The sequence below is a fragment of the Choristoneura fumiferana genome, chromosome 24 (assembly GCF_025370935.1).
Source record: "Choristoneura fumiferana chromosome 24, NRCan_CFum_1, whole genome shotgun sequence".
Taxonomy (NCBI): domain Eukaryota; kingdom Metazoa; phylum Arthropoda; class Insecta; order Lepidoptera; family Tortricidae; genus Choristoneura; species Choristoneura fumiferana.
The window spans coordinates 11,623,369-11,636,332 of NC_133495.1; the positions used below are offsets into that span (position 1 = coordinate 11,623,369).

Here is a 12,964-nt window from a genome sequence, read left to right on the forward strand (position 1 = left end):
CGTATCAAAATAAGATATGACAACGATGGTTTACGACTAACTCAATTACAACCAATCTCTGAAAAATGTTCTTTTATGATTATTAAAAATGAGAAAGTGATTCTGTGTGCCTGTGTATGCGTTCTGTACTTCGCGTTTAAACCGCCAAACTAGATTGAATCTGGTATGAAGACATTTGGAGACCTCGAGGAAAACAGAATAGTTATTACCCCTGAAAATTGGTCAGTTCCCGCAAAACAGTGGTAAACGAAGCAAGCGTACGCACCGTTCTCTTTCTCTCTCCCGCTGCAGCGCATGATCCCTGTCCCTGTCTGGGTCGTGCAGCGCGTGGTGCGGCGCGTGCGGCGCGTGCGGCGGCGGCGTGTGCGGCACGAGCGGCAGGTGCGGCGCGATGGGCGGGTACAGCGCGTACGGCGGCAGCCAGCCCACGCCGCCGCGGAACACGCGCTCCAGGTACATCTGCTCCTCGGCCGCCAGCCTGACATAGACAACCCACACTCAACATCGGACGACAACCGAACTCAAATTCGATGTTCAAAAAGGGCAGCTATATTGTCTAACGGGCGGGCGCTTGCGATCGCATTAGACATCTCTATCCTCATCCATCCTATGCTATTTGACAGAAAAAAAAAATAGGTGGGATTTCGATGTCGACAAGCCTCCAAACGAACTCAGTCTCGGTAACATCACCCATGTGCATCGAAACCCATATGTATACTTCGTTTTTTTTTAGGATTAGAAAAAGGGTAAACCAATCTTGACGAGTCTTTTTACTGGAAAAAGTTTCTAAAAAACAGTAACGATTACTTATGATACGAAAAGCATGTAAATGATCATATGTTCTTGCTAATTGTTACATATTTGCTGTGACTTAGTTTTCAAAAGTGTTTTTCAATAAAAAGACACATCAAGATCGCTTACATTCTTTCTAATGCTAAAAAAACGAAGTTTAGTTACCGTACGAAGAGCATAGCGTATGATTGAACAGGAAATCTCCCACGCTACGGTACCTTTGTTTTATCACCATTTCCAATAATTAAGTAGCTCAATATTCCAACTTTAATCATTCAACATCAATCTCCCAAATACCACCAAAATTGGGCACAGAAAGAGAAAATTCCAGTGACGGACTAAAATACTGTAGCTGTAATTTTTGTCATTAATAGAATAAAATCAATTACACGCACGCATACCACGACCATGTTCTAACATACCTATACTGCAGGGCGGCGCTGGAGTAGAGGCCGGGATGCGCGTACGGCGCGTAGGCGGACGGCTCCAACAGGGGAAACGACGCGGCCGCGGGGTGCGATAACCTGGCAGAACAACTCACATCACTGGACGATCACCAATCCCGCTTGCGGGGTTCGACGTTATTAATGTAATGATACTTAGAAATCGTCACTGACATCTTTACATATCACAACTCAGTGGGTATTTGACATATATCAATAAAAAATATAGTCACACCCCATCAAACGAAGAGATAAATGAATAATATATTTTTTCCGGTAGGTAATTTTCAACTTCAGCCAAGCTAAAGACGGAGTTAAAGTCAGTTATGAATAATAAATCTCGGAATCCGTTTAATGAATCTATCACATGAGCATTGTATAGCTAGTCCCGTCTTTAAAAAAAACTGTAGCGTTTTAAGCACATAAAGTTAGTGTATGGGAAGTGGGTACTAACCGGTCGTCGGGGCGGTAGGGCTGGAAACCGCTGGTGGGCAGGTGGTGGGGGGAGGCGCGCTTGGGGGGCGCGGCCGGCGCCTTCTCCTTCTGCTCGCCGCCCGCGCCTGCAACCTCGCACACTCAACACGCTGCCACCAACACACGCGACCAGCTCTTGGTTCCATAACACCGATTACGGCGAACGCCATTATGTTTCGAGGGAAGAGGGCTGGATTTAGAGGTCTAGAGGTAACAAGAATTTGGAGGACCCTAAGCCAAAAAGTAAACGGAAAAGATGCTGACCCGTCGAAATTTGGATTGTTTTAAACTATTGTGAGAGGCCTTTCGGGGCTGTAGCCCCGGATGCCCTCCCCTGAATCAGGCCCTGTTTACCAAATCTATTCAATAAATGGGGTGGGTATGGAGGGCCCATTAAGAGGTGCACATGAATGAACAAACGTATACTGAGAAGAACAATCGAAAAAGTTGTTTAGCTACAATTAATTTTATATGTGCAAATATTTTAGGCTTGACCTGTGTTCATTTGTTCGGACATCGCGATGTAACGCAATTTAATTCCGACACTGCGCCTCAATTGCTTCTCGGGGGAACAATTAATCGTGGTGATGGAGGTTTTTAGGGCCGTTTTTTAGTCTTTCTTTTCGATGTAGATTGCTCCAATCAAACTGCCCGAAATCCAGAACAATGGGGAATGTCTGAAAAATTTAGAAACGCTTGAAACTTTTAATAGCAATAGGAATAACATTTCTAATTAATATAACAAAATATCAGATTTTTAAGTAGCATCAATTAATTTAAAAAAAATAAAGAGTTTTCTTTACCGTCGAAATTACGACAGTCCGGTCGGTTACGGGTTGTTCCATAGTCCAGAATAAAAAATAAATAAATAAAAAATAGATACTGAATAGAAACTGACATGAGCTTCTACGGGTGTGTAGATGAAAAACAGGGTCGGTATTTCCATGTCGGTATTATCCGAGCCGGTAAAGTGTGTCACCTGTCAAAACGATCGAGTCAAAGACACATAAATTCTTTTTTAATGTTTTTTATTCTGAATTTGGCGGTAACGAAAACTCTTTCATTTTTTTTTAATTAATTGATGCTACTTAAAAATGTGATACTTTTTCTGTTAATTAGAAAGGTTATTCCTATAGATAAAAAAAGTTCCAAACGTTTCAAAAATATTTATCCATTCCCCATTATTCAAATTGATTCAATCAGTTTATTTAACGATATAATGTAACATAGTCGATTCACTATAACGAGCCCGATGTTCACGTCATCAATACCGAACAGATCTCTGATGGCTTTCCAACTTTGAAAGATCAATGATTAAAATCTGTTAGAGAAACGAGCGTCTATTCTGTTCAGCGACTAATTAAGTAATTTAAAAGGAAACAAAGTCGTGGCCGTAAACAATAACTCCGGTACAATTAGACGAGTTAGTTCCCGAGCGGGAATCTTAAACAAATCCGGGAGAGGCCTCGGGCCGGGGCAAGGATTAATTAGCAAATGGAACATTCCTCTCCATTTTTAGGGTTCCGTAGCCAAAATGGCCAAAACGGAACCCTTATAGTTTCGCCATGTCTGTCAGTCTGTCCGTCCGCGTCTTTGCTCAGGGACTATCAATGCTAGAAAGCTGTAATTTTGCACGAATAAATATATATGTAAACTATGCCGACAAAATGGTACAATAAAAAAAACAAAAAATATATATTTAGAGTACCTCCCATAGACGTAAAGTGGGGGTGATTTTTTTTCTTATCCAATCGTGTAGTGTGGGGTATCGTTGGATAGGTCTTTTAAACCCATTAGGGGGTTGCTTGCTACAACAATTTTTAGATTCAGTGATTTGTTTTCAAAATATTCAACTTTAAAGTGCAAATTTTCATTAAAATCGAGCGAACTAAAATCTAAACCGGTGGGTGAAAAAAATTGAAAAATTCAGGATTGTAGTAAGTATATCAAACTTACAAGAAAAACTATAACGGTAAAGTTTCCTTGAGAATTATTAGTAGTTTAAGAGTAAATAGCAGCCTAAGGTATAAAATATACCTAAACTTGGAATATTCCGTACAAAATAGGAAATCGTTTGAAAACTATTACTTAATTTTATCGTAATGGCTACGGAACCCTATTTCGGGCGTGTCCGACACGCTCTTGGCCGGTTTTAAACAACATGATTGAACATTATCTTAAAATGGAAAGTTAGGAATATTTTGGGTAGGTTACCTATATGGTTTCGTGCCTCAAAAAAAACTAGGATTACCTTGTTATCCGTCTGCCAAGACCCCTTTTCTCCTAGGACATTTACTTAGGAAAGGGGCTCTGCTAACACTAGATATTCATAGATGCCTTCAAATATATACGGTACCTTTCGATGCGCGAACCCGATTCGCACTTAGCCAGTTTTTCCCAAAAGTAAGTTTTGTCTAATATTAGGCGCAGCCGTAATTGGTTAAAAGAGTTATGAAAGTAAATAAATAATGTAGTCTATATGGAGCCAATTGCTGCGACGCGCGTGTGTGGAACGTGGACATAGACAGCTTCCGATTAACATACTATAGGTGCAAAACTTGAGTAAATCACTGGTTGTATGTAGTAGTAAGAATAGATAGATAATTAGACGTTCCATATTAGAAAAATTACCAAAGCCCTATATCAATTTTGTTCATTACTACATACAACAGGACATTTACTGAATTATTTCACCAGCAAACAATTGTTAAAAGTTATACATTTTTGACTTATGGCATATACAATAAATAACAGAGCATTCTAGATTGACAAGAATTTGTTTGCACGTAAAATAAACTTATACCATTCAGTATTCTGGTCAACCTTTACAAATAGAAACAGTGGCTATTATACAATTTGAAGAATATCGCGATTAAAATGGCGTCAAAATTTCGGTCCCTACTTGAAACGTTCAGGATACAAAACCCAACAAGTGTCTGATGTTGGCGAGTGCCGATGAAATAAAACAAAATGGGAAGAAAGGGATTAGCTGGCCCAGACACTACGCTTTATCTCCTTCAGGACAGTAGTTTTGTTTGACAAATATAAGATTCGGGTCGTCCTCAAGTCGGATTCGACGGTTTTTCCCAATATTTGCAAAGATTCCAAATATATCTCGTCTGTTTCAGATATTGAGAATCATGCGTAAAAAAATATGTGAAGGGTCCTAGACAGCAAATAAGATAAAACAATAACTGTCCTATTAGAGACAAAGACGGTATACCTAAACTTGTGAAATTATACTCGCCAAAGGTCAGACTATCTGAAAGGTAAATATTTTCAGTCAGTCAATAACTCTGTGTGTATAATTTCACTGGCACATTGAAAAAGGGATTTCATTGGAAGCCTTGAAGTAAAGCAGCGTCAGTTACTCTTACTTCTTCAAAACTATGTATAAAATTTAGAAAACGAGCCAATATACTTATTAATTCGGATTCCGCAGCACCATACAAATAAGTGGTCAAAGACACTTTTCAGCAAAGACCTTATTGTGTAACGCCCTCGGAATCACGATCGTTTAAACCACTTCCTTTTATCACACGGCATGCGATGATGATAAAAGGAGATGGTGAATCCAATCGCGACAGCCGGAGCGTTTGGCGATACGGTCACATGTCATCCTGGGATAACCCAGGTGACGTCATCACTCACAATTTGTAAAATTGTTATTTGGACTCCGAATAAATATTAAAAAACTTGTCGGGTAAGGGCAGACAGGTGCGTCTAGTTCAAGGCTTGGTCCCTGGGCCAGGCGGGCTTGGGCTCGGCAGCGGGTGCGCGCACTCACCGTCCTTGGCGTCGGGCCCGGCGTTCTTGGCCAGCGTGCGCAGCGCGGCCGCGAACGGCCCGCCCTTGTTGGGCGCCAGCTCCGCGCGCTTCGCTATCTTGCTCGCGCTCACGCCTGCAAAGATGAGAGAAGAGCGTTCAGTTGAATACTGGCTGGGGATCACATGGTGGCCGCAGACGTGACGGTCGGACTGCACTGGCTTCTATCTAACAGTTGCCAGGCCTCATTGTGGAGACACTGCGAGCGACGTTTGTAACCACCATTAACTACTTAAACAGTCTTATCAAGATCGATAAGATTCAAAAAAACTTTCTCACTGTCGTCCAACTACGAGTATCTACACTATAATGACAGGACAAATAGAGGAGGTATGATAACACTACAGTGGTAACCTATCTCGAAATAAATCCTTATAACGTAAATGTTATGTTGCTAACTTTCATGATGATAACGGAGCACAGTACACCCCTCACCCGATCCGGTTAACAGGACCACTCCGACTGCCACGTTAAAAGTGTAACGACGCGCCCTCCCGTGTCGATGACAGCATATTTTCGGTAACAATTATAAAAATACGGCTCCACCTCTCGCCGCAACAAATGGGGGGTTGTTATTAAAAATCCCATTGTGCCGAACCCTACGCAATTATGTTCACACTTTGTTGATCGTACGGCCGCGTCCGACCGGCAGCGGAAACGGGTGCGCGACGAAAATGGGAACGCTATGTTGAACGTTGGTTCAAGGGTGTTTAAGCCGGGAGCACTTTTTTTAGCAGATTTGTTTCAATTGACTGTATCCACAATGGATGTAACCATATTAATAATTTGGCCTTTTCTCATCGTTTTCAGGATGTATAGGCACCATTCTGGCAACCGTCTGTAAAAATACCTACTACTTAGCTATATTAATTTGGTACTATTAGCAGAATAGGTAAGAAGTTCCAACGGAACCATGACATAGTCGTAGATAAAGATTGATACATAGGTTAATTAATATTACTTATGGATTTTTGTCTGAATCAAATAAATTGAATTGAATTATTACTTAAAATCGACAATTGCCGCTAAAAATTACATCGACATCTCGACCACTTCGCAGCGGCAGCGGTCACGAGCAGATAAGTTTTACCCAAACATGTACTGATTACTGATAGGTCAACATCTACCTTTTTAGCTACGAATAGGTACATAACGCAGGTGCGCGATCACTGCTGCCAACGAGCCACTCCGCTCATTTCCCGCCCTCGCCTTACCCGGCATTCGGCAGCCGGCAGCGGGCAGCCCTAATGGAGCGCCGGCGTTAAACATTCACGCAGCGGGCGCGAGTAATTGACCGGCCATTGTGCTCGCCGACCAGGTAAATACACGGGGTGTTGCTGCCTGGAGTACATTTTTGACTCAGGATCTATTGATGCGAAACGATCCAAGCTTGTCTATAAAATTTGTAACAACAAAGTGTTCCTTGTTGCAAGTAATTTATTTGAAGTTTTACTTTCTATACTATAGTTAAGTATTGAGGTTAAATACAGTATGCTTGTCAAATAAAAAAGGCTTCTGACGCAATCAGGGAGTAAATATGCAATGAAGCAATTTGTGGCGTCTTCTCCAACTCGCGAGGCTATCGCTTATTCAGCCCGTACGCGAGGAAAAAAGTATTTTTATTGCTACAGCTCGCGTTACTACGGCCCAGTTAACTTAGACAATGTCTTCAACAATAAAGCCAGTTTCTAGGTCCTAATATGGTTTACCTACATCCAAACGTCATTATTTATTACACGATCCTACGTCATACTCAAACTATCGAATTGTTGCCTTGGCTGTTGCTAAGCTCTACGACCTCGGTATTAGTTTCCACTATATTAAGTTCAGTAACGTGGGGTTGGGGACGCCTTGTCAAACACAAGTGTCAGTAGCGAGACGGGTCCAGTTGCGCGTCGCTCCCAGCAATTACTGGTGGGGGCGGGGCGACGTCACCGACACTAACTACACTGCGTTCATGGTGGTTGGGTTGGGTACTAGCAGGAAATATACCATTTTAGCAGTTTTAGTTATAGTTGCAGTTTATTTAACTCGTGCTTCATCAGACTGAGGTGGTTTAAACTTATCAAAAGCCTTGATAAGTTTGCAGTGTCTTTACGAATATCTCCAATATAAACCGAAGTTTTCAAAACTAGTTTTCTCCTGGCTTTCAATCTCGCTGTTTTAACGTCCACTAAAAAGAAAAATATGTAAAATTTGATGCTTTGCAAATTCAACGACGGAACTTATCCCCAACCTGTTAAATTCCACGCTAGAGTGACAGCAGTAAATGCAATGACATCGCGCCCATCTGTCAGGTGCTAACCAACTAACTAGAGCGTTGCAGCGAGCACGACATGCTCGGGGGCGTACTTGCATCTCTTTCACATATATTGAGAATGAGAGGGGCTCACATGAATGTCCACCGAGCATGATAGCGTGTTAATGACGCCAGGTGGTATCTACCCTGACAAATTATCTGTCCATCATCCCGTTATCACTCGGCGAGGATGTCCTTCCTAATGTTATAAATGCAATTGTCTGTCTGTTAACTCCATAGTTCCCTAAATAAATAAGCAATAGCGGACGGGTGTTAGATAAACTTTTGAAGATTAGATAAAAAAAACTGTGGCCAAAAAATCTCGTTGAGCACGTTACTGTCCCTGGCTGCCTTTGATTTTATTCAATACGCCAATCCTACCGTCCATACACCAAATTACTTGTCACAATCTAGCCTAGCGCCTAATCTGGCTGAGCAATTCATCACTTGTTATGAATGACATATTTGTAAATATATAAAGCTCGTCGTTCACGAGGCGTCGCAAAGATTCTGCTAAAATCCGCCACTCTAATTAATTAGGGGAGTTTTGATAGTTGCTTGCAACGGTGCCTGCCAAACCTCCACCAGCCGACACGTACCCGGCTGTACGCCAAAACGTTTCGGTTTCAGTTTTGTACATATATACTTTAAATGTTAAAAAAATAATACAACCATAAATAAATTATATACAACCAATAGTCGCTAATTGCGTTAGATCTCCAAGTTATAACATCTTGCAAGTGGCCCGATGGATACACTTCATTTTGAATGATATCGTTCGTGCAAGTCTTCAAATAAGTACGTTTTTCGGCTTTGACATCAGATTACTTTACAACTGCTACCGGGCACGAGTATTTTGTTCTACGCCGAAAAAACTTCAGCATGAATGAGACTACAGCTTAAGAGCTGGTATTTTTGCCATTTGCCTGCTTCTCACTCATTACAATTCCTTTCTAGTTGTAAAGTTCTACGCATAGCGGCAAGTCGAAGTCATTCCAGGCGTTCTGAACTCGCCGTATTGTCGTCACGTGGGCCCGCAGACAGTGCAGACATCGCCGTCGGCGGCGCTTCGCGTCATTAAACCGTGGCTGACAAATTATTAGGTTTGGCTCTCGACGGGGGCACGGGTGATACGCGCACAACCTTCATAGGGAACTTTCGTGTTCACGCTTCGAATGTTTAGCTAATGTGAAACTAATTCTATTTGATATCTCGGGAAACATCTTAAGCGAGTGAAGGCAGGTTCAACAGTTTGTTTACCCTCACTTACTAGGGAGGTAGAACCCATATTGCAACAACAGCTATTTACATTAGTCTTTAAGGAATACAGCCACAGTTGAGACAAAAATTTTAAATGGTCATCCTATGATAGAAAACTATAGGTTAGGTTAGGTGTAATTTATCACAATTCTGAACAATTATTGGATTCAGAGAAAAAATTGTTATGACAAACGATAATTCTGACAAATATTATATTCGGACATTCAATAACTAAGTATGCGAGCCTAATGCCCTCAAATACATATACAGCAGTTGCAGGTGGTAGGACCTTGTGCAAGGTCCGCCCGGATTGCTACCACCATCTTGCTCGCTAATACTGCCGTGAAGCAGCAGTGCTTGCACCGTTGTGTTTCGGCGTGGAGAGTAAGACAGCCGATGAAATTACTGGCACTTGAGATATACCATCTTAGGCCTCTAGGTTGGCAACGCATCTGCAATACCAGACGTTTATGGGCGGTGATGATCTCTTACCATCAGGAGACTCACTTGCTCGTTTGCCAAAAAGTCGAAAAATTATAAAAAAAAAATATAGATCGATTGAGGTTCGAATATTGGATAAAAAAGAAATGAGAGACTATTTAATAAATAATAAATAACATGGGACACTGACACCAACTGACCTACTCCCAAACTAACAAAGCTTGTACTATGGATACTAGGGAACGGATAAACATACTTATATAGATAAATACATATTGAACATCCAAGACCCAAGAAGAAACATTCGTATTATTCATACAAATATCTGCCCCGGCCGGGAATCAATCCGGAACCTCAAGCTTCGTAGTCAGGTTCTCTAACCACTTGGCTATCCGGTCGACATTTATGGGTTGTATTTTCGTTGTATCAGCGTCATTTTCCCACCGTGTATGTGCTCTGGTCAATTAAACGCTCTATTAACGAGGTCGGGGACTGGCCGTGCCTCTGATAAATCATCGAACGCCTCCCACGGGTCAAATTACATCAACTAGCATCCCTCTCATTGGAGACGATTGCGTCCGAATTAACCGCGTTAGGGGTCGGCCACTTGACCCGCGGCTGACTCACAACGTTGCCATGTCACGCATACGCTACGCCCATGAACGGACTGCGCTGCGCCATGTCACTGACTACTCGTTTGTATTGGAAGGTCGTAACCCCCTATCTTTGCCCAGGAAACTGAACCTTTCTCTGTTGAAAACAAGGATGGTTGTAGAAGTTTCGGTGTCGTGGAATTGTACATGTCACGCTGGACTGTAAATTGTCAAGACGAGTATTCAACGGAGTGCGGCGCGCGTCTTAATAAACAGTGTTGTTATGATGGATCAAAGAATGTAGTTGTTTTTCCTATTGACGCTATAGGCGCCGCTGAGCCCATTGAAGTAACTACTCGTAGGTACTTTAAATTTTAAACGATTTGCGAATAAATCTGCGGGTGCTTTGACTAGTCTCTAATTTTGGCTTCTTACAACAAAACAAGTGTGCAAAATGGTCACAGCATTGTTCTAACATTCCTAAAAGTGAGACCTCAGAGAGCATTAATCAATCGACCTTGCGAAGCGTAACTCGCAGTCATTCCAACTAAATCAGATCAGGGCAGAGGTTAATTAATGGCAGTCCACCAGCGTCACGGGACAAACGAGGGTCTGTTCGGTGCTAATCCGACAGAACTATCTGTGTGCGATGCGGGCGCTTACGATTTGTCGAAATCGACGGTTCTTTGCTTACCTGGAACAAGAAAATATAAATCGTTAGTTAGAAATTCATATATTCATCAAAATAAAGGACAAACCATTTGAACAGGATAAGATGACTACAACATTTGCCAATCAAGCTACAATAGGAAACTGCGGCAGAAGGATTATGTTACGAATTTTGTCTATAACTACCTATCCTATCTCTCTAATGAAAGTTCGAGTCGTGTGTTGGGTCGCGCTGGAAGCGCGGACGAGCGCGTCGGTCTCGGGTTTTGTTCGCGTACGACAACACAATTAGCTCGTTCCGTTCTATGCGAATTATGGCAGACGCGATCAGGGCTGCCATAAAAAAAAAACAGACGAAATCAGTCATGGTGCTTGGAATAAAACGCCATGTTTGAGGTTTCACATCACTGGATAAATACAATATTTACGTATTTAGTGTATTCCGTACTGATGAAGACCGCGCGTGTCTCGGTGTTTATGCTTGCAACGCTGTTACTGGCAATAGGCGATCAGATCAGACACATTATAATAACTAAACATTAATCATGAGTAACGGCCTGCTACGGCCGGCTACCATTATGCTAGGATTACATGAGCTTAGTACTTGTCATCATAGTTTATGACCAGAGAACTATCTACAGATTGACAAATAAATAACTGTTTGCCCGCTTCGTCCGCGTGAAATTTGGTTATCGCGCGCTGTTCCCTCGAGAACTGTGCATTTTTTTCGGGATAAGTCAAGTCAAATCAAGTCAAAATTATCTTTATTAAATTTAGGCTATAACAAGCACTAATGAATGTCGAAAAAAAAACCACCACCGGTTCGGAAAAGCCTCTGTTGAGAAGCATCCGGCAAGAATATCAAAGAGGCATATGTTTTTTTATACAGATTTACAATATTATTATTAAATGGTATCTATACATCACAAGTATTCAACACAACTTTATTTTTAACACAGTAGATTCGCTAATTGAAGGGATCGCCAATGCGGATCGGAATTATTTCCAAATATCCCGGTCCATGATATAATCATTAACTTTATAATACGCCTTAGATATTAATGTCTTCTTGACAATAGATCTGAATTGTGTATCAGTTTCATTTGTAATATTTTTTGAAATTATGCATTTTCCCGGAAACGACTTTTTGGTTTTAGCCAGTCTGTAAGATGGAACTTTAAGCTTCCCTGTATTTCTAGTAGCCTTTGGCTTATCGACGTTAGTAATAAAAAGTAGCCTATGTCACTCTCTGGCCCATAAACCATCTCTATACCAAAAATCACGTTGATCCGTCGCTCCGTTTCGACGTGAAAGACGGACAAACATACCTACAAACACACGACACTTTTGCATTTATAATATTAGTATGGATTGTTAGATGGAGTTTCAGTTGTCGTTAGTCAAAATGATCGGCTTCTATTCACTTGCACTGTAGTCGTACTACACAATATTATGTCTACAATGTAGACTCTACATAGACGTGAAAACTAACAGGCGGCGTGGCAAGCGTTTTTCAACAAAACCGCTCACCGCGCCCGCGTTGTCGTGAGGTGAACCACGCCTTTATGTTGCGCTAAACAAAACTCGCCAGCTTACCCGCGGCTAGCAGCAACCCTGCGGGCGGCGCGCGGCGGAGCGACCAGTAACGACGTAGTAATGGGGGACGGCGGCGGTAATTACGCAACAAATCCCCGCTTTCAACTAACGCTGTCTTTTGTTCAACTCGATCACAAATACTGGAAAGTTTAGAATTCGAACAGACGTGCGCCCACGAATGGTTCCTTGTCTATTTAAGTTGAGAGTACAGTTTCTGAAAGTTAGTGCTCGTGCACATACATCCTCTACCACCCTTACTGTCCTATCTGAAGTATCAGAAAGACGTAGGTATACGAGTAAGGCTCCTTTTCCACCAGAGATGTGCGAGGGTGTGTTGCAAGGAATGTGTTTTTAATAGAAACGCTTCATTTACCTCGCCTCGCTCCGCTCAGCCGTTTCCACCAGAGATGTGCTGTGCGAGACGAGGTAAATGAAGCGTTATTATTGGTTAATGAAAAACGCATTCCTCGCAACACTTCCTCGCATATCTTTGGTAGAAACGTAGCCTAAGTTGGTATACCTACTTGTGGTTCGGTGAGCTTTTTCAATCGTGTTGTACGGTCAAGTTGGCG

The 12,964-nt window shown here is 41.9% G+C and overlaps 1 protein-coding gene across 1 annotated transcript in view; it reads right to left on the minus strand.

The window, feature by feature from the left end:
• Positions 1-12,964, minus strand: part of LOC141441967 (uncharacterized) — a 67,366-nt gene that overhangs the window by 15,132 nt on the left and 39,270 nt on the right. Inside the window, exons 11-14 of the mRNA XM_074106853.1 lie at positions 5,497-5,610; positions 1,690-1,795; positions 1,215-1,316; positions 266-478 (exon numbers count right to left, since the gene is read on the minus strand). Coding sequence (XP_073962954.1) covers positions 266-478; positions 1,215-1,316; positions 1,690-1,795; positions 5,497-5,610 — 535 coding nt within the window. The remainder of the gene's footprint in view (positions 1-265; positions 479-1,214; positions 1,317-1,689; positions 1,796-5,496; positions 5,611-12,964) is intronic.